The 19313-nt window shown below is 42.8% G+C and overlaps 1 protein-coding gene across 1 annotated transcript; it reads left to right on the top strand.

The window, feature by feature from the left end:
- The first annotated feature begins 1399 nt into the window (after positions 1 to 1399).
- On the top strand, positions 1400 to 14614 carry Cd5l (CD5 molecule like). Its single transcript, XM_027393019.2, has 6 exons — positions 1400 to 1427; positions 4910 to 4945; positions 10634 to 10957; positions 12028 to 12351; positions 12901 to 13221; positions 14589 to 14614. The coding sequence occupies exons 1-6, from the start codon at positions 1400 to 1402 to the stop codon at positions 14612 to 14614; spliced, it is 1059 nt and encodes a 352-aa protein (XP_027248820.1).
- The last annotated feature ends 4699 nt before the right edge of the window (positions 14615 to 19313 follow it).

Raw genomic sequence — 19313 nt, 5'->3', positions numbered from 1 at the left:
TGGGACAGTTAAGAAACAGTGGGCTGTGACTCCATACCTCTCCGTGCTTTGTCACATATGCTGTGTCGAACCAAATCATGTGATGTCAAACTTCCTGCCACTCCTAAAAGGTTATGATGCTAGCCCTTTTTTGTGTTCTTGGCATGATCTTTTTCAGGTAGGTTATCCGAAGTCTCCTTTGGCCTTCTCCCACCATGCTTTCTCAGTGTGCCCCTCTCAATCTCCTCACAATTGAACTCCTCTCCAAGTTTTAAAGGGAAACCTCTCCTTCCCTTGAAGCCCCCCATCCCTGCATCATTTTAGATCTCCGTATTGTATTGTCTAATGTTCTCCCTTCCACCTCAAGGCCCCATCATGGCCCCAAAGTCTTCTCTTTTTAATAAATTTCACATCTGATGGGAACCCTGAACTATGGGTCAGCTTCCCATCCTGAATGACTCACACTATTATAGTATTATCTTCTTTTATTATATTAAAAACAAGTAAAGAAATACAAACCCTACAATGATCCAAGTCTCATGCTAAGTGACCTCAGCTATCGAATCATCAGGGAAAATTCCCTGTGCTAGAGTCAGGGTTGTGTCCATGCGTGACGATGTGTGTCCATTAAATTTGTCTTATAGCTCTTGAAGGGCAGGTAAGGAAGACAAAAGGTTGAGGATCCTGAGGGATATGAGGCTTAGTTTGTTTCCATCATAATTTAGACTGGAAGGCCATCTGAGTTCAGCAAAGGGTATTATCTGTCCATCACTACTGGGACCTGTGGCCATCCAAGTTTCAAGTTGGGCACAGCCAGCAAAGCTGTGTGTTAGGCCTTCTTCTGTTCAGCACCTGGGAAAACTGGTTGAAGGTAGAAAAGCCTGCCCTAACAGCAGAGATAAATACACAGTCATGAATTATGGATTATGGGATGGGCCTTAAAGGGTATGTTTACATTTATTCTTTGACCTCTGGCACCTGTGTTCCCTAGGTGCTTCATTCGGAAGTCAAGTCATTCAAATTGACTGACTTGTCCCACAGACCTCACCTTTGGAGGCCAATTATGGTCTAGACTCCTAACAAAAGAGGACCATACTTGGGCACCTACCTTCCCTTAGGAGAACTCATTTTCACATAGGAGGAAATGAAGCAGTAACAGGTTTAATGAGGCTTTCAGTACGATGAAGGCATGACAACAACACCCCCTTTTTTCAGGATCTTAGCCACTCTCAGTCACCTCCCTTCCTCTAGGCGTGCTGAACTCAGCATGTCTGTCTTCCATCCCCCTGGGCCCGTTGGCTTTGGTCATTCGATAAAGCTCCTGCTGCACTCAGGACGTGTCTCTTCCTTCCCCTAGCACTCAAACCAAACATTGCTGCCTGGGACCTTACTCAGCACACCGTCTTCAGCTGCCGGACTCATGGCTCCACTGTTCAACTTGATGCTCGGTGAGTGGCTCTGCTCCTGTTTGTCTAGACTTCAGGGCTTCTGGAAACTTCACCAGGAGGATAGTCTCCAATGCTGATTCAGGTGTCTTTCAAGAAAGGCTTCCTATTTATGGTAACTTGTTCTAAAGCTTAGAAAGCCCCTAAATCCATGTTTGAAGTTTGCCTTAATAGCCATGTTTCTGTCTGTTTCCCTATATTTACACACCCTTACATACATTTCCTTGTACACACATTCCCCTAAATGTACTATTACTAAGGGAGATGACTGGATGTTGGGGAGCAGTCAGTTAGAGTAAGGGAGAAATCCAGCTGTCGTAGGGATTTTCTTGAGTAGCTCACACTTACCCCTTGAGAGTATTGTCTTTCTGTAATGAAACTCCGCCCACCTCCTTTCCTCAGTACTTTTTAAAAAAGTGTTTATTTTAAAAAAGAAAACAAAGGAAGTTGAGGTACAAAATAATTGTCTTTTATTTGTCTATTAGTCTAGTGTCCCATGAAAAGTGTTTCACACATTTCTCTAATTTTCCCAAGGTCAGTCTAGATCAGGAGCTCTCAACATTTGGGGTGGAACAGCCCTTTCACAGGGATCGCCTAACACCGTAGGAAAACACAGGTATCTATGATATAACTCATAGGAATAGCAAAATCACAGTTATGAAGTAGCAGCAAAGATAATTTTATGGTCACCACAACATGAGGAACTGTATTAAAGGTTCACAGCATTAGGAAACTTGGCAATCACTGCTCTAGATATTGGATAATCTGGAGTTTTGGATACAAAGAAACATGTATTTTAGCCATGACTCTTAACTGAATTTGTGAGTTACCATACTTCTTTGAAGTTTGCTCTCTGATCTATGAAGTAAAGATGTTACATTCTGCAGAAGTTTTTAAGAGGATTTTGCGTGTTGTACCTATGTCTAACAGAGGAAAGCATTGTGTTGTTGGACAACCTTATTTTGAGACTGAAGTTGGTCAGTTAGTCTAGGGTGGTTAGCCAGTGAGCACTAGAGAGTCTCCTGTCTCTGTCTCTCCACTGCTAGGACTACAAGCTTATGTCCTACTAGAAACCTTTTACTACATGATGTAATTAATATATGATCTGCTACCCTAATAAGTCACATCCATTTTTAGTGTCTTGATTACTGAGATTATTAGCAATGCCCACACTCTTCTTTCAGTTTCAGATTTATATGTCCAGGGAAGGGTCCTGACCATGTCTTAAACATCTCCATATCCCAGCAGAAACCAACAACTAGTCTTGCCTTGTAGATTATTGTTGAGCCCCCAAGGCTCACCTGAAGTCTCACATTCACAAAGGCCTTCTCCTGTCAATGGTGTTCAGAAGCTCCAAGCCATTTCCTGGCTGTACCACTTCCGTTCCTGTGTGTCAGCTCAGCACACCCGCTTTCCATCTAATGTCCTTCTGTTTTGTGTGGGAGGTAATGCAATGTACACATGTAGTATAGCCGAGTCTTAGGCATTGTAATACACAAGGCCTCAGTTGCTGACTGAAGATTAAGAGTAAGAGGCTCCTCCAGGCATGGTGGCACATGTTAAGGTCCAAGAGAAGTCCCCATAAAAGACCACCAATCATAGCCAGGTGTTGGTGGCACACGCCTTTAATCCCAGCACTCGGGAGGCAGAGGGCAGGCAGACCTCTGTGAGTTCGAAGCCAGCCTGGTCTACGAATCGAGTTCCAGGACAGGCTCCAAAGCAATACAGAGAAACCCTGTTTCAAAAAACAAAAACAAAAACAAAAAAACAAAAAAAAAACAAAAAAAAGACCACCAGTCACGTATGCAATTAGCAAAATCACTTTCTAATCCAGCTTGTTCGAGTGCCACATGGCAACAATGAGAGAAGGAGGAAAGCTCCTTTTAAGCAAGACTAGAGGAGTTCCAGGGAGGGGAGGTTAGTCTGGGGGCTGATTGGTGGGTTTAAACAAAAAGTTTACTGGTTGTTATAGGATTGGTTAGTGGTTTAGTAATCAGTTAGGGTCTTTTCAGCTGAAGGATGGGAGAAACTATTTTTAGTTCTCTCAAGCTTGCACAAGGCTGTGGGGTGTCCTCTGATTGGTTGCCCCTGGGTTGTTGCTTTCTCAAGAACTGCTTGCTCAGCTCCAGCCAGTTCCAGTAAACTGATACTAAGGCCTGGTCTCCGGCAGGGGTCATTGGAAACCTATCATGGCCCTGGTCTGGCTCCTTGCCCTCTCAGTACACACATTTAATCCCAGCACTTGGGAAGCAGAGGTAGGTCAGTCTCTGAGTTCAAGGCTAGCCTGGTCTACAAAGTGAAGTCTAGGACAGTCAGAGCTACAGAGAAACCCTGTCTTAAAAAAAAAGAAAGAAGAGAAAAGAGAGAGAGAGAGAGAGAGAGAGAGAGAGAGAGAGAGAGAGAGGAAGAAAGAAAGAAAGGAAAGGAAAGGAGAGAAAGAGAGAGAGGGAGGGAGGGAGGGAGGATGGGAGAGGGAGAAAGAGGGTGGAGAAAGAAGAGGTTCCTGGGAAGGTATTTCTAGAAAGAAGTTTTGAAGATTAATCACTGAGCTGTTTGTTTGAAACTCTAGACTGGTCCAAAGACACTGCTCTTTCAGGAAAATCTTATGACTTATGTGGCAGGCAAATTACATAACTGAAAATGCTTAGCTTCGGTAGCAATTGAGGGTTACAGGGCTTCACAGTATGAAGAAAGTGACAGAACGTCCAACCACACACAGCTCATGTAGAGGGAAAATCACTCATATTCCAAAGAAATGCTGAGTATAAAGAGCTGCTCCTGGCCTGTTGATCTAAATTAAGTTTAGATGAACCACAGTTTACAAGCTGCGAATGACTTTTACACCATTAAATGGTAGAGGAAAATAAAAATAAAAATATCATTTCACAATGCATAAAAAATTACCTGAAATTTAAAATAATGTCTGTAAGCAAAGGTCCCCGATGCTCATTTGCATCGAGGGGGCAGAGCTGAGCAGTTGTAACTCAGCATGCAAACTCCAAAATCAAAAATCTTTGCCACTGGCTCCATACAGAGGAGTTTGCTTACTCCCATCTAAATGAGTGCCAGTGAACACAGCCAATCGTGCCTCTCTACCTTCTACACCAGTGACCCCAGTGGCCTCAGTGCTCTTTTCTGTGAACCAAAACACTACATCACCACACTCCTACTTGAGGCAGCCACAGTTAATCAGAGTAAATGATAGTAGTAGATACTGCCTGGCTCAGCCCGAGGTGGAGCTGCAGTTACAGGCAAGGGACAACTAAGTCAGTTAATTCAATAGAATTGGCCTCTGTGACACCCATGGTGTCCTTTGAGGCTGGTGCCAGAACAAGGCCATGACAAGACTGCCCTTGGAGGCTATGTGTCTCCCATGTTCCCTGAAGAAGTCTGATCAGGGCCTTCAAAACGAGGGTGGTTTGAACAAAGACTTGGAAATTGACTCTCTGACCTTCCTTCCTGTTTTACTTTCTTTCTTTCCTCAGCCATCTCGGCCATTTTCATTGGATCCTGCCTCTCAGGTAAGGATTTTTTTTTTTTTGTCTGTCTGAGTTTTTTTATTTTGTTTTGTTTTGTTTTGTTTGTTTGTTTGTTTGAGTTCTCAAGAGAGAAGCCTCCAGGTTTAGGACTGAAGAAAATCTGTAGCTTCCTAGGCTGTGAAGTGATTCAAACCAGGCCCACGTTTGCCTCAACCTTATTGGAAGCTTCGGGTAGCAGTGCTTCCTTCCCCTGTGCAGTATGTGGCTTGACCAGCAAAAGGGAGACTGAAGTTTAGCCGGCACTTTCTGCCTCCTCAAGGAGCCTGTACAGTGGTGAGAGTGGTGCTGCCTAGGGCAGATAAGGGGAATCGGGAGAGGAGGAACCACAGACTATGCTTTCAGTTTCTTTTACACTACCCCTCCATGCTCTCTTTTGCTGGATGGTAGAGGCTTGACCAGAGACAACTCCATTCTGTGGTGATATTTTGTTTATGATCTAACAAATAAAGCTTTCCTGAAGATCGGAATGCAAAGCTAGCCACGCTAGTTAGCCATAGAGGCCAGGCAGGGGCAGCACACACCTTTAATCCCAGCACTTGGGAGACAGAAGCAGACAAATCTCTTTTAATTCAAGGCTACCATGAGATACACGAAACTGATCCAGTCTAAAAGAGAAACAGAGCTCACACAAAGGTGACCTCAGCACTTGGGATCTACTCCTTTAATCCCAGCACAAGAGAGGAATATAAGGTAGGAAGAGACAGGTGCTCAGGGCAGTCTGAGCAGTCTGAGGAGCGGTGTAATCTGGAGATGCAATCTGAGGACAGGATGGCCCTTTCGGTCTGAGTATTGGTAGAGGTGAGAACTTTCTAGTGGTTGACCACTTTGCTTCTCTGATCTTCAGCTTTGACCCCAATGTCTGTCTCTGGGTTTTTATTATTCGTACTACACCATACATTATTATAGTGAGATCATCTGCCACATAGATGCAACTTGATGTGTTAGGTGCTGCTTCTGGGTTCCTATACAGGTGCTGAGATCCCTTGATCTTTTTCTCTTAGCCTCCATGGTTGTCACCAACACAGGCGCTACGTGCTCTCTTTGTAGTCTCCTCACACCAAGGATGTCACTGTGGTGTGTGGTGTGGTGTGTGTGTGTGTGTGTGTGTGTGTGTGTGTGTGTGTGTGTGTTCTGCCAGGACACCCCCAAGAATGCAATTTCCCTCTCTGCTTCATCCCTCAAGCTTAATTTCCTCAAGTCGATTATCACCAGTCAATTCCTTTCTACTCATCCTCCATGAGCTCTTGGCTTGCGTCATTCTTCCTAGAAACTGCTCTCTACACTTCTACTCCATTAAAAATAAAAAATAAAAATTTGTTAGAACAAGAATTTTACAATCCAAAATGAAGTAAGTTAGCCCACACATGATCCAGATAGCAAGTTTTTTCCTGATCTTCAAGATAATGCCAACCCAGACTCTAATTTTCAATCCAATGACCCCAAAATTACCTCCACATGACTCTCTTGATTTATATCTGTACCCTGGCACACAAACTTGAAACTCAAATGCACAACAGTGGGAACTTTCTTAGTCTTTTAAATAACAGAGCATCCTTCATTTTTGACAATCCCATACATGTGAACAATGTATCTTGATAAAAGCCATTCTCAACTTGTCCCTCCTATTTCCCCAGACACTCTCAACGTATCCCTTTTCCCCCTTCATGTCCTCTCCTTAGAACAAAAAGAAAACAAACAAACAGCCCTATTGGGCTGTCAGCTGTTCTTGTTGGCTTGATCTGTGCAAGTCTAATGCCACTAACCGTAGCTGCCATGAGTTGGTGAAATTGCTGCACAGTGTTCAGAAGACAGCATTTCACAGCACTCCTCCCCATCCTCTACCTCTTAATCTCTTTCTTCTCCTTTTCCACCATGTTCCCTGAGGTGCGGATATAGGTATCTCATTCAATGGTCACTTATTCTCAGTACTTTGGCCAGCTTTGAATCTTTTCATTAACTGATGCCCACTGCAGAGAGAAGATTCTCTGGCCAAAGCTGAAGGAAGCACTAATATACATACACAAACACAAATATTTAGAAGGCAATTTGACAACATGCTATTTTTTAAGGCAATAGCAATAGGTTACCCCCACTCCCTGACCTATAACCTCTCCATGGATGTTTGATAAGGCTTGCATTGCCAAGCATGAATTCCCTCTGTGGAGCAGGCCTCAAATACAATCCCAAACAGTCAATTACTGGCATAACTCTCATGCCACTATATAGCACCAGTTAGCATATTTTTCCTGGAAAGTCAGTTTATAGAAGGCAACCTCAGCACTAGGTATTCCACCAGTAGCTTTTCTCCCTCCTGCAGCCTGAGCAGTGCCTTTTGGCACTATGAAAGGTATTAGGGAGGAAATTTTCAGGTCAGTTCCAACTTGATTTCACTACATCATACAGCCAAAATATGATGCATCTTCTGCAATAATATCTTAACATCTATTTATGTTCAGTAACCAAGAGCAATGACAATGCCTGTGTTGTTTATGGAGCCACTGGGCCCTTCCTAGCCAATAACTCACAAGGTGGTATCTCAGACTGGACAATGAGATTTTCATGTCTTCTAGTGAGAAGCATTATGGACCCTTGCAGGCTAACTTGTTCAAATTCATTCTTCTCTCAAAAAATTGTGTTTTTAGTTATCCTACAAAGTAGTGGGTTTCTATAATGGTTCTTCATATATCCTTGGTTTTAGATGACTTACCCCGCCGTTTCCTCTCCTCTGTCTTCAAGCTCCTAACCCTACTTAAACCCTTAAGCTCTAGGATTTTATTATTTCTCTACTTTTATTCTAGCCTATCCCCCCACTCCTTAAGACCTCTTCCTCTTCCCCTCTCATGGGCCTTTCTAGGTTTCTTCATAAACACTTCAAATTAAACATACAAACCTAATCATTTTATGCTAGAATCCGCATAAGAGAGAGAACTTGTGATGTTCATCTTTCTGGGTCTGGGTTACCTCAGTATGATATTTTCCAGATCCATCCATTTTCCAGCAGACTTTGTAATTTCATTTTTCTTTAAAGCAAGTAAAGCTCCATTGTGTATATGTACCACATTTTCATTCTCCATTGTTCAGTTGATAGACATCTAGCCTAATTCCATTTTTTTATCTCTTCTTAGTTTTTTAATGGTTACATTTTAATTTGTAGTCTTAATTTTAATTCATGATACTGCTTTCCTCCCCAAAAAATTAATAAAGGATAATTAAAATGAGCCAGTAAACAAAACATAAATTTCCAAATAAAACTTAAAACTAGGCAGACCACATTGGTCTTAGTCAACTACTGTTCCTGAGTGGAGTCCAGGTCTGGAGAGTTTGTGAAAGGTTGAGACAGAATAGACAGTGGGAAATCCGAACCTCAGGAATAAGACTGTGACCAGTAGGCAATCATGGTGGCCTATATTAAGGTGTCAATCTCAGGACCAGTCACAGACCATCAGACCAGATGCGGTCTTCTCCAATACATTTGGCCTCTCGGTTGACTTTGCCACTGAATGAAGATGTTATTAATTCAGTCCTCTGAGGCTACAGCAGATTTGGCAAGACTGTTTCAAGCTGTAATAAAATCTCTCAAGAGGAATAAATCCTATCTTGTTCCTCATTCTTCTCTGAGTACACATACATTGTCTGATAGGCTTGTCTTCAGTTTCCCTAACTGCCTTCTCTACCCTATTTCCTGGTGGACAGGAGAGAATTTGTTTGTTTGTTTTTTCTTCCACACACAGGATTTTAATAAGGAAATACAACTAAGTTCTTGACTCCTCAGAAACTCTGAGGAGGCTCCCAAGTGCCTCCCTCTTTCCCATTGGCCTCTAGTCAATTGGGGTTTAAGCCTTTGAAGCTCTGACTCTTCCCTTGCCAATTTCTTCTGAGCTAAGTTTTTAGACAGGGGTAATGTTGCAGGAAATAGCAGGAGAGGAAAGAGAAAGAGGAGGAGGAGGTAGAAGGGGAAGGGGAATGTGGAGGAAAAGGGGGAGAGGTGAGAAGAGAGCAAACAGAAGAAAATGGATCGCTACTATCTCAATCTGGCTACCACAAGAGAAAGTCATAGAATGCCGAGTCCAGCTCCAGTGCGGTTCTTGTGCCACAGGACAGATGTGTGAAGTTGTCGAAAATGAGGAGTCTGACCACTGGTTGTCTTTCAAACTTATGGCCCCGGCTACCTCAAGCTGTCTTTATTTATACAAGTTCTAATGCACTCAAGCATGAGCAGTTTCAAATCATTTCTCTTTAATCATTTTCCAAGAATCATTAACATTTTAATTTCTTTTCTTTTCCACTCCCTGGAAGTCGTTGACCTTTATCTCATATCACTATATAGCAAACCAAATGTTTAGATCTAGCTATATACATCTTATTCATATTATGCCCTAGCTAGCAGCAAACATGCGGTTACAACGTAAGAGATTTAAGCCCTGTGATTAGTTCTAAACAATATGAAATCAGCTGAGTACATTGGGGTGCCTAGGATGTCATTTTTCAGGTGTATACCAGTTTCTCAGTAATCTGTACATCACTTTTATTATATGGATTGCAGTTATAATCATTATTTATGAGTTCTCAAAATATTAATGATTAATACCTAACTCTTTAACTATTGGGACTAAACTTCCATTCTTCTTGCCAATTTCTGCATGTGCTTCTCTTTTAAGAGAATTGGGAGTTCTAGATTCCTTTATTGATCCTTTGATATTGAAAAAGCATCTGAGTGTTCATGTCTTGGTGCCAGAGATATGTCTGACCTTTCACGTGCTAGCTCTTTTTCCTTCTGTGTTCCTATAACGTTTTGAATGCCATCCTTTAAGAAACCATTTTCTTGATTCTTAAGTTCCTTGGAGTATATCTTTCTCTTTTTGGAATTAAATAAGCACCAATCATTAACCTTAGTGAGTTCCCCCTGCTTATTCAGGAAGACTACAAAGGCAGTCAGAGGCAACCGGAGAAACTGGTTTCTGTAGCAGATCAGAGAAATTTAATTTTCTGTAGAGGCTTTTGTTCCCAGTAAACTGAGGCATAATCTCGACTAACAAAGCAAAACTAAGAGTTGCCATAGGATTAAGCATAGCAAAAGTTATAGAAGCCTGAAGCCCATGAGCTCCCTAAGATCAACACAGGCGTTTGCAGTATTGTTTCCATAGGTCCTTGCCTATTGGATGGGATTCTCCAAAGGGCCTCACCATTTCAGGAGCTCCATTTGCAACATTTATGCACCATTCCCAGGGGTGACAGCATGGCTTCTGCCAATGAAAAATAAAAGAATTACAAAATTATCATCCTTACCCTTTTGTTCTGGGCTGGGGCCCAGGGTGACAGCCATTGCTTCTATGAGGAGAGATTTCCTCATCTATGAAATTGAGAGTAGACATTTATTGGTCCTCTCATTCTGACCACTAGAGGGTCTAAAATCTCTGCCAAGTCTTCAGCCAGCTTTGTCATCATCAATCTGATAAGGATATCAGTACATGCATGTCTTGAAATGACATCTCTTGGTTGTGTACAATTAAGATCATAAACATATCTTGAAGTTCCTTTAACTCTCCTATCCTGAATCCAATTTCTCCATGCTGTCTGTCAAAGGTATATGGGTCCCAAAACGGCTGTATATACCCCCAAGCACACTTTTGCTTCTCTGAAACCTCGGGCTAATATCTCATCTCTTTGCAGAGTCTCCACCCAAAGTGCGGCTAGTAGGAGGTCCCCACCGCTGTGAAGGGCGAGTGGAGGTGGAACTCAATGGCCAGTGGGGGACTGTGTGTGATGATGGCTGGGATCTGAAGGATGTGGCTGTGGTATGCCGGGAGCTGAATTGTGGAGCAGCCCGAAAAACTCCACGTGGTGCAAAATATAAGCCAGCGGCACCAAAAGAGCAAAAAGTTCTTATTCAAGACGTCAACTGCAATGGGATGGAAGGCACATTATCTGAATGTGAGCAAAATGAAGACGTTTTTAATTGCCCACATGAAGAAGATGCTGGGGTACAGTGTGAGGGTAAGTATAGAGGACTCAAAGAACATCTTCCAGTAGCCTATAGCCCATGTGACCATCCTGTTAATCTTTATTTCCTGTCATAGGCTGTCACACAGTGCTCAATGAATGATGGCAACATCACCCTTTACATGTCACACTTGATTGACTGAGAGACCTGGATAAAATAGTACCCATATTGCTTCTTTCTTAGTTTCCAGTTAGCTATGAGGTCCAATTTCTCTTATTTACGTACATGCAAACAAAACACACAGATCCATCAGCCGCTGAACATTTGTTCAATGCCTATGTCTGGATCTGGGATGTAGTTATGGAAGAGCACATGGGATTTCATAAGTGCTCTTGTGAACATTTCAATTCTCAAGTTGTCTATCAGCTTAGTTGGGGAGACAGGAGGTGCTGGTAGGAAGCCAAAGCAATCTCAGAGACAGATGGACATAGGGATATAAATGGGCAACCAATGGGGTTGCACAAATAAATGGACACAATGTCATGTGTTCCTTCACTGTGCTACATAAGAAGCTTCCTATGAATTAACAGTATTGTGTGCTTTCTCCAGAGACTGTGACATCACTGCAAGCCTGGCTCTGTCCCCTTCTTTTTGTCTCCTTTTTAAAGAATTTATCATTAAAGAAAAGATGAACACACACACACCTCTCCCCCCCTCGAATGTTAAAGTCTATTTCTTAGGAAAGCCAGGATTTGGGAGCATTTGTCTGGAATATTTGATTTATTCCAACATCAAGCCAAAATATTTTGATATTTCCTGTTAATATATGTATTTACTAATATTTAAATCTATAGATTAATTTTAACTGTCTCTTGTGAGGAGCAATAAGAAATTGAATATGGAAATAATTTGAGAAACTAAAATGCTACAGAAATGATTATGATTTCTCTGGGGACTGAGAAACCATCATTTCATTCCCTTGCCACCATCCATTATGTGGCACTTACTACTCCAGCAGCCCTGTCCTGACCACCAAGAACGGAGCCATGGATAATCGGATTCCCTTTTCTGAGAGAACCTTGTTCTGGCATGGAACAGACATCGCTCCTTCTTTTCTTTCCAGACCCTTTCACCCCAGAGAATGTGCGACTAGTAGACGGGCCGGGGCACTGCCGGGGTCGAGTGGAGGTGCTACACCAGGCGCAGTGGAGCAGTGTGTGCAAAGCAGGCTGGAACCTACGGGCCTCGAAGGTGGCATGCAGGCAGCTGGGGTGTGGGCGGGCACTACTGACCCATAGATGCTGCAACAAGATGGCTCAGGGCAAAGGACCCATCTGGAAGGGCCAGATGTCATGTTCTGGACACGAAGCAAACCTTCGGGACTGCCCCTTTAAACCTTTGGAGAACAACTGTACCCACAGCGAGGACACATGGATGGAATGTGAAGGTAATGGAAGATAGTATCCTGCAGCCAGAGACGAGGTCTATTCATTTAAGTGGAAACCCAGACAAACAATATTTACAAAACTACCCGTGCACTAAAAGGCCATTGTAAATTTACATGTTTGTGTAGATTGCCAATTCCCTTAAGAATTACTCCCTTTGTAGAGGGAAACAAAAATTGTGCATTGCACAATCATACTATGAACTATGATTCAAAATGCTGTAAATAGGGTATGTCTGCTGAGCTCTTTGGTTCATAATAACCACTAGAAATACCTTTATACATATTATGTACTTATAAGTGATGTATATTAATGAATACAGTACATATATATATTTTAAAAAATAAAGTGAAAACATTCAAGTTAGGGAAACAGACCTGGCCATGGGAGTTAGAAATGGACGGAGACTTAGGAAAGGAGAGGCTGTCACCAAAAAACACATAAAGAGTTTCAAACTTACTGGTAGGGTTTTGGTAACCTTGCACATAATCTTATTTTTTTCTCTTTTCCTTTCATCTCTTATGTTATCACCTCCCTCCTTCAACCTGCAGATCCCTTCGAGCTGAGGCTGGTAGGAGGAGACAACCCCTGCTCTGGGAGGTTGGAGGTGCTACACATGGGTACATGGGGCTCTGTCTGTGACGATGGCTGGGGAGAAAAGGAAGACCAAGTGGTGTGCAAGCAGCTGAGCTGTGGGAAGCCCCTCTTTCCATCCTTCAAAGCCAGGAAAAGCTATGGACCTGGGGCTGGCCGCATCTGGCTGGATGATGTTGTATGCTCGGGGGAGGAGCAGTCCCTGGAGTCCTGCCGGCACAGGCTGTGGGGGTACCACGACTGTACCCACAAGGAAGATGTGGCAGTGATCTGCTCAGGTAAGTCCTACTGACCTACTGCACTTCCAAGGAACGAAGGAGGAAGAAAGGCAGTTGCCTCTAGTGGTCAGGATAATTCCACCAGGGCTGCAGAGTATGTGTGCGGTAGTTTGCGCACATCCTATCAGTAGTTTTGTTTTTCTTTGGAGTGGGAGAGAGCTTGGTGATGGACAAGGATATATATTTTTAAATACAATTATTGAACATAAGAATAAGAGGAACTGGTCAATGTCTTTATTCTAAACATGAAAAAAATAAGTCAAAGAAAACAGTTTTCCAAACCATAAAACGGCTTCTAAATCATACAGCAGAACTAAATGAGTTAGTCTTTCCTTTCGATCCTAGGCTAGTTCTCTGAGGTGACCCCAATCTTCAAGCCCTAAATTTGAGCTAACAGCAGAAGGCAGCTTGACCTGACTCTGTTAACCTTCCTAAACCTTATTTCTAGTGTGTATGTAAGACAGCTGGGTGGCTGGCAGGGAGCTCTTTTGAGAATGTCTGTGTCTTGCCAAAGACTACAGGATCCCAGCCCTGAATCCTTGGCCTTCCCGAAGGAGCCATGGAGAGGAAGTTCAAGTATAACCCCTGACTCTAGCTGAAGGGCTACAGCCCAGCTATGGGATTAGGTTGGGGATGTGGCTGTGTGGATCTCTTTGAAGTAACTAACTCTAAAGTGAGATGATAACTGATTTTAACCAAAAAAAAAAATGTGGGGGAATAGTTAATGCCCAGAAAACATTGAACTATGTGCTCTCCGAAAAGTTGTTTCCCTCTGAAATACAGACAAAAAGACTGTTGTCCCATTTATCTCAAAGATTTTTGTGAGTGTATAAGAATAAGACATGAATACAGTCAGCCATCTTTTCCCCTGAATCCTGTATCTATGGATTCAGAAGTATCTGAAAAACAAGCTACACCTGTAATGAACACGCAGACTTGCCTTAACGCTATCCCCTTAATAACGCTGTACAACAGCTATTTACACATTAGTTGTATCTCATTCAGTGTTATAAGTAATCTAGAAATGATTTAAAGCACATAGAAGGATTGCTTAGGTTACATGAAAATTTCTGTATACTTTATGGGAGACTTTTGCACTTGTAGATTTTGGCATCCTTGGGGAGCCTGTACCAATTGTCTGTCGATGCAGAAAAAGGCCAATACTGTTTATGACTCATAGGGGACATAACCGTTGTACCTTTGGAGTACAGCTCCAGTTTTTGACCTCTCTCCTATCATTGTGGGCTACGCATGTGGATTAACTCTTTCCTGTTCTGGCCCTTGATCTGCTTTCTAGCCAGTTTAGCTTGAGGGTAATGAACCTTTCCAGACTGAATTTCACCCTCACTGCATTTTCCTCTTTACAGAAAGTACCCCGGACTTTGATGTGTGACCTGGATCCTTGCCTGACCTGGATCCCTGCTGCTTGTTCAGTTGGGCCCTGATTCTCCAAGTGGTTATAACTGGCCATGGATGTTAGTCACTTCTCTCTCTGAGCCTCCTAAGAGTCTGAACAATGTGCTCATATCTTGATCTCAGGGGTACACTTCCCCATAATCACCTCAAGATATGAATCGCGTTGTGCTCCCTTGCTGAAGAAGCGTTTCCAGTTGCCCTATGCCTTACTTTCTTTTCCCAGCCTACCTGGCATAGCCTGTCTGTAAACAACATTGAGAATATGACAACAAAGGGAGAACTTGAAAGAGAATGTGGGTAGACAGTATTTTAGAGGTGGGGAGAAAATAGCCTTTTTGAATGCTTTTTAAATTTTATAACAAGTGAAGTGATCATAACAATAACACTTCACTACTCTGCCATCTCTCAGAGAAAGTAGCAGCATGGTTTCCTGTAGCCCTCAAATGTTACTCGTTGAGTTCTAGATGTCTACCTAAACCCATATGTTTGAAGTTTGGTGTCTGATGCAACAGTATTCTGAGGGCTCTAACTGCACCATGTGATCTGATCCTTCAGCCCTTGTGAGTGGATTAATCACTGGTGAATCCACTGGGAGGTGGTAGAAACTTCAGGAGTTGGATCTAGTTAGAGGAAGACGGTCGCTTGGGTGTGCCTTTGGAAGGGGATATTGTCTTCACAGCTTGATCCCCTTTCCCTGTTTGAGGGTTGACTCTATATCTTAGCTATTGTGAATTATGCTGCAATAAACATGAATATGCAGGTATTTCTTGATATGCTAATTTTATTTTCTTGGATTTATGCCTAAAAGTCAGTTGCATTTTTATATATACATGGCCATCTCATACCCATGGAGATATCTTCACAAACTCTTTGAGCAGTGCAGTCCTGCCCTCCTAGGTCCTGTTGGTGGCTCCAGCTGTTGTGAGGGCTAATTAGCACTTCCCAGGGGTTGGAAATTGTGACACAAAGTAGATTGGCTTCTCTAGGTAAGTGGATTTCTAACAAGTTATTCTGTACCTGGGAATGGACATTTCTTACAAATGATAGAGACCAGAAAATCAGAAGAAACCCTTCTGTGGAGACACACAGGTAACTGCAAAACACATGCATGGACAGAAACACACATGAGGCCAGAACGTGGGATCCAGTGGCATTCCTGACTTTATGTAAACAAACTGCTGTATAATCAAAGTAATTTTAAAAACTGAGTTGTCTGGTATTGGTTTTAGTACTTCTAATCAAGAACCCCAAGTGGTTTACTCATTTCAGATTAATGAAGTGATGCTCCTCCCACATTTGCCGAGGTTGACCAGATAACCCAGTTGTTAACAAGGCAGATATTGCATTACATTTACACAACCAAATTTGTGGATATGATAGCATGAGGACAAGGGCCTGTAACAGGAGTACCACTCCGAGGTGTTGATCACGAGTGCCCTGGTTGGCCTGCTGAATGTGTCTTAATTAGGGTTTCTACTGATGTGATAAGACACCATGACAAAAGAAACTTGGAGAGGAAAGGATTTACTTCATCTTGCATATTCTCGTCCATCATCCATGGAGGGCAGGGCAGAAACTCAAGGCAGGCACCTGGAGGCAGGAACTGCTGCAGAGGTCATGGAGGGGTGCTGCTCACTGGCTTGCTCCTCGGGGCTTGCTCAGCCTGCTTTCTTAGACATCCAAGGGCCTCCTATCCTGGGGTAGCACTACCTGCTTTGAGATAATTAAGAAAACGCCAAACAGGCTTGCTCATAGGCCGGTCTTATGGATGCATTTTCACAATTGTTGTTTTCTCAGATAATGCCATCTTGTGTCAAACGTTCAAAAATAGCTTATCAAAGAGCTCATCCCTGAAGAAAAATGATTCCTCCTTGCTCCACAGCAGCTTATGCCCTGTACCTCTTGATGTACCATGCAGATCCCTTTCTTAGTGTCACACTGGCCGAGTTCTTTAGAGTATAAATCTTAGCCATACTTACTTAGGTTTTATTATAGTGCTGCCTTTATTCATTACTCTTGACATCTACATCCCACAACAGAGACGTGTTTGCTAGCTTCCTCTTCCCTAATATCTTGTTAATGGAAACATGGACTTAGTCACCTACACAGGCTGCCTCTGATGTGTTTGTTTTGTTTTTTATGGTAAGATAAACTTCTGGTTTGAATAGGAGTAGTCAGGAAGATTCAGGCTGTTCATCTGTGACTTGTCTCATGGAAAGAGATTCCACAAGTTACTAACTTTATGGGGCGAGACTCAAGCCCAGACAAGGATGGGTCAGTGGTCGGAGGGACCACACCTTGACCAGGACTGCTTAGATGAGCACTTCCCTGGCCCTCTATTTGAACTTCAATCTCATTTTGAGGCCCTAAAGATGAACTAGGGAGGTCACTGTATCTCTTGTCCCTCCTAATATGGCTACACTGAATAAATACCCTCTTTCTGTTTTTTAGCATCTATTTGGCTGTATTAAGTGACTTATTGAGGGTGAATGGCTGCAGAAGACTAGTATTTTCTAAGCAAGAATGGGTCAAAGCAAGGCCCTGTCCCCAGGCCCCTGAAAGAAAATGGAATAGGGACTCTGACTGAACCTGCCTCATAGGCCTGTAGCAGAAGGAAAGAGCTCCAGTCTCAAAGGAATAAAGGCATGGTTTATTCTGGAGTGAATATAAGTGATCATGGCCCAAGAGCATATATTCAGGTTCCCCCCAAAAAAAAGACATGTCCCAAAGAAGTATCAATTTCATTAACTTTTTATAGTAACAGAACAAAGAAAGCCATAAAACATACTTTTTGGGTACATCGGTACATGTTCAACCATGTAGGTACATGAACTGGGTGGATTATCGCAGAGCAGGGAGGCCTGACAGAATTATTAGGCATTTGGGTGATGGAAACTAGGGGTCTGTCTATTCATACATACCCAAAGGGTTTACCTAATGGTGACAAAAGAGGTTAGTTCATGGATAGAGGAGAACAATGGGTGCTTATTAATGGAGACTAAGATGCTCCGAGAGAATTTGGCCCTGTACTTGGCAACATTCCAACCTCTCTGTATCACTGAAGTCATAGTCAGTCTATCAGCCTTTGCAGACACAGCTTCTTTCCAGAATTTTCCATTCACAGGCTACAGACTGTCACCCCTGGGTGTACACTGTGACTCCATGTTTAGTAACACAACACACACACACACACACACACACACACACACACACACACACCAATTCTACAACCATTACTATGTCAGTTTGCCTTTGTCAAAAATCATTACACTGTATACTTAGGATCAATTCATTCTAGTTCATGCTAATTGTACTTCAATGAACAGATTTTTAAATGTCTGTAAATCTACGGGACAGTGTGAATTGTAATCAGAAGAAATTGAAGGACACTGGAGCAGGACACACAAGAAAAGAGATATGAAACAATGTTGCAAAAGCCCCTCACTCTGGGACTTCCGGCTCTGCATTTCAAGGGCTGGTAGCTTTTGTGTTGGGCCTTCAAGTTTAAATTTGGCAGACATCTTCACATGGGTTTCCCCAGGCATAATCACAGCTGCCAGCACAAGCGTCTGGTGTTTAGCGACTTCCCCGGACATTTAGCCGGGTTGCCAATGCATGTCTCTTTCCCCTAGAGTTGAGCATATCCACCTCCTCTCGCTTTTTCCCCAACCCTTCTCCTTAGACACAGTTGATCCCCAGGCTTAGGTGGACTTCTCAATCCTCCCTAACAACTCAGCCTTCGTGGATTGCCTGGCTATCCTTAATCTTAGATGATTAAAGATTCAAGGAATGTTGAAAGATAAAATAGTTTATTCTCCTTTAATCCATAATGTGAATCACATACAAACTTCAGGCAACAAAAAGTGGGGAGACAAATGCTAAAGAAAGCAATGGGAGGAATTTCACATGCCCTGACTGGGGTAAGGAGAGGAGCGGTGTCACAGAAATACCAGAGTTGGTGACAATGGTGAACCTCTTCCACTACAGAGACTAACTGGTGCGGACCCACACCCTGTATTTTACTTCAAACATCTCCCAGTTTATAATTTCCTATGACTTTTCAAAAAGTGCTTCATGTTCATTTACTGGGACACTGAAAATTTAAAAAATGGCAGTGATAGCTATATATATATATCAGCACAAGCAACAACTGCAACACTGATCATAACTTGGGAATAATTCCATCCGTCCCTGAGTCAGACACAGCTGAGAGTGAGACCAGAGGAAAGAAGGCTGTATTTGACCAGACACTTAAGCAGACACCCTTAACCAAAGATGAGGATGTGTTGTGGGAAACTCAGCAGGACTAAAGCTCAGTGAGACTCAAAACCAGAACCATCTGCCGGGGCCCCCAACATACACAAGTTCTTAAAGAAAGGAAAGCCCTTGTCTCCCAATGCACAAAATCTCCAAATCACAAAGCTGAACCAAACCATACGAAGGAGCACCTTTATTTTTTCAGCTTCATGAAAGAGGAACTGAGATGAATTGATGGAGAACTTTCCTCTCTACTTTTATTTCTGTAAACTCGTGCTGAAGGTTAACTTCCGATACTGACTTCCTCAACCCTCAGAGATGTTGTCACCTGTTGCCTCCCGTGTGAGTAGCTTAGTTTTGCTTTCTTTTTTTCTTTTGGTGAGAGGCATCTGCAAGTTACCGTCCCCAGCCTGGCCCTC

The sequence above is a fragment of the Cricetulus griseus genome, assembly GCF_003668045.3.
Source record: "Cricetulus griseus strain 17A/GY chromosome 1 unlocalized genomic scaffold, alternate assembly CriGri-PICRH-1.0 chr1_0, whole genome shotgun sequence".
NCBI classification, from domain to species: Eukaryota; Metazoa; Chordata; class Mammalia; order Rodentia; family Cricetidae; genus Cricetulus; species Cricetulus griseus.
This window is presented reverse-complemented; position numbering and strand designations above follow the sequence as displayed.

Coding starts and splice junctions, on each gene's coding strand:
- Cd5l (XM_027393019.2), top strand. CDS start 1,400: ATGGCTCCACTGTTCAACTTGATGCTCG. Junction 4,946..10,633: donor CATTGGATCCTGCCTCTCAG/GTAAGGATTTTT, acceptor ATCTCTTTGCAG/AGTCTCCACCCAAAGTGCGG. Junction 13,222..14,588: donor TGTGGCAGTGATCTGCTCAG/GTAAGTCCTACT, acceptor TCCTCTTTACAG/AAAGTACCCCGGACTTTGAT.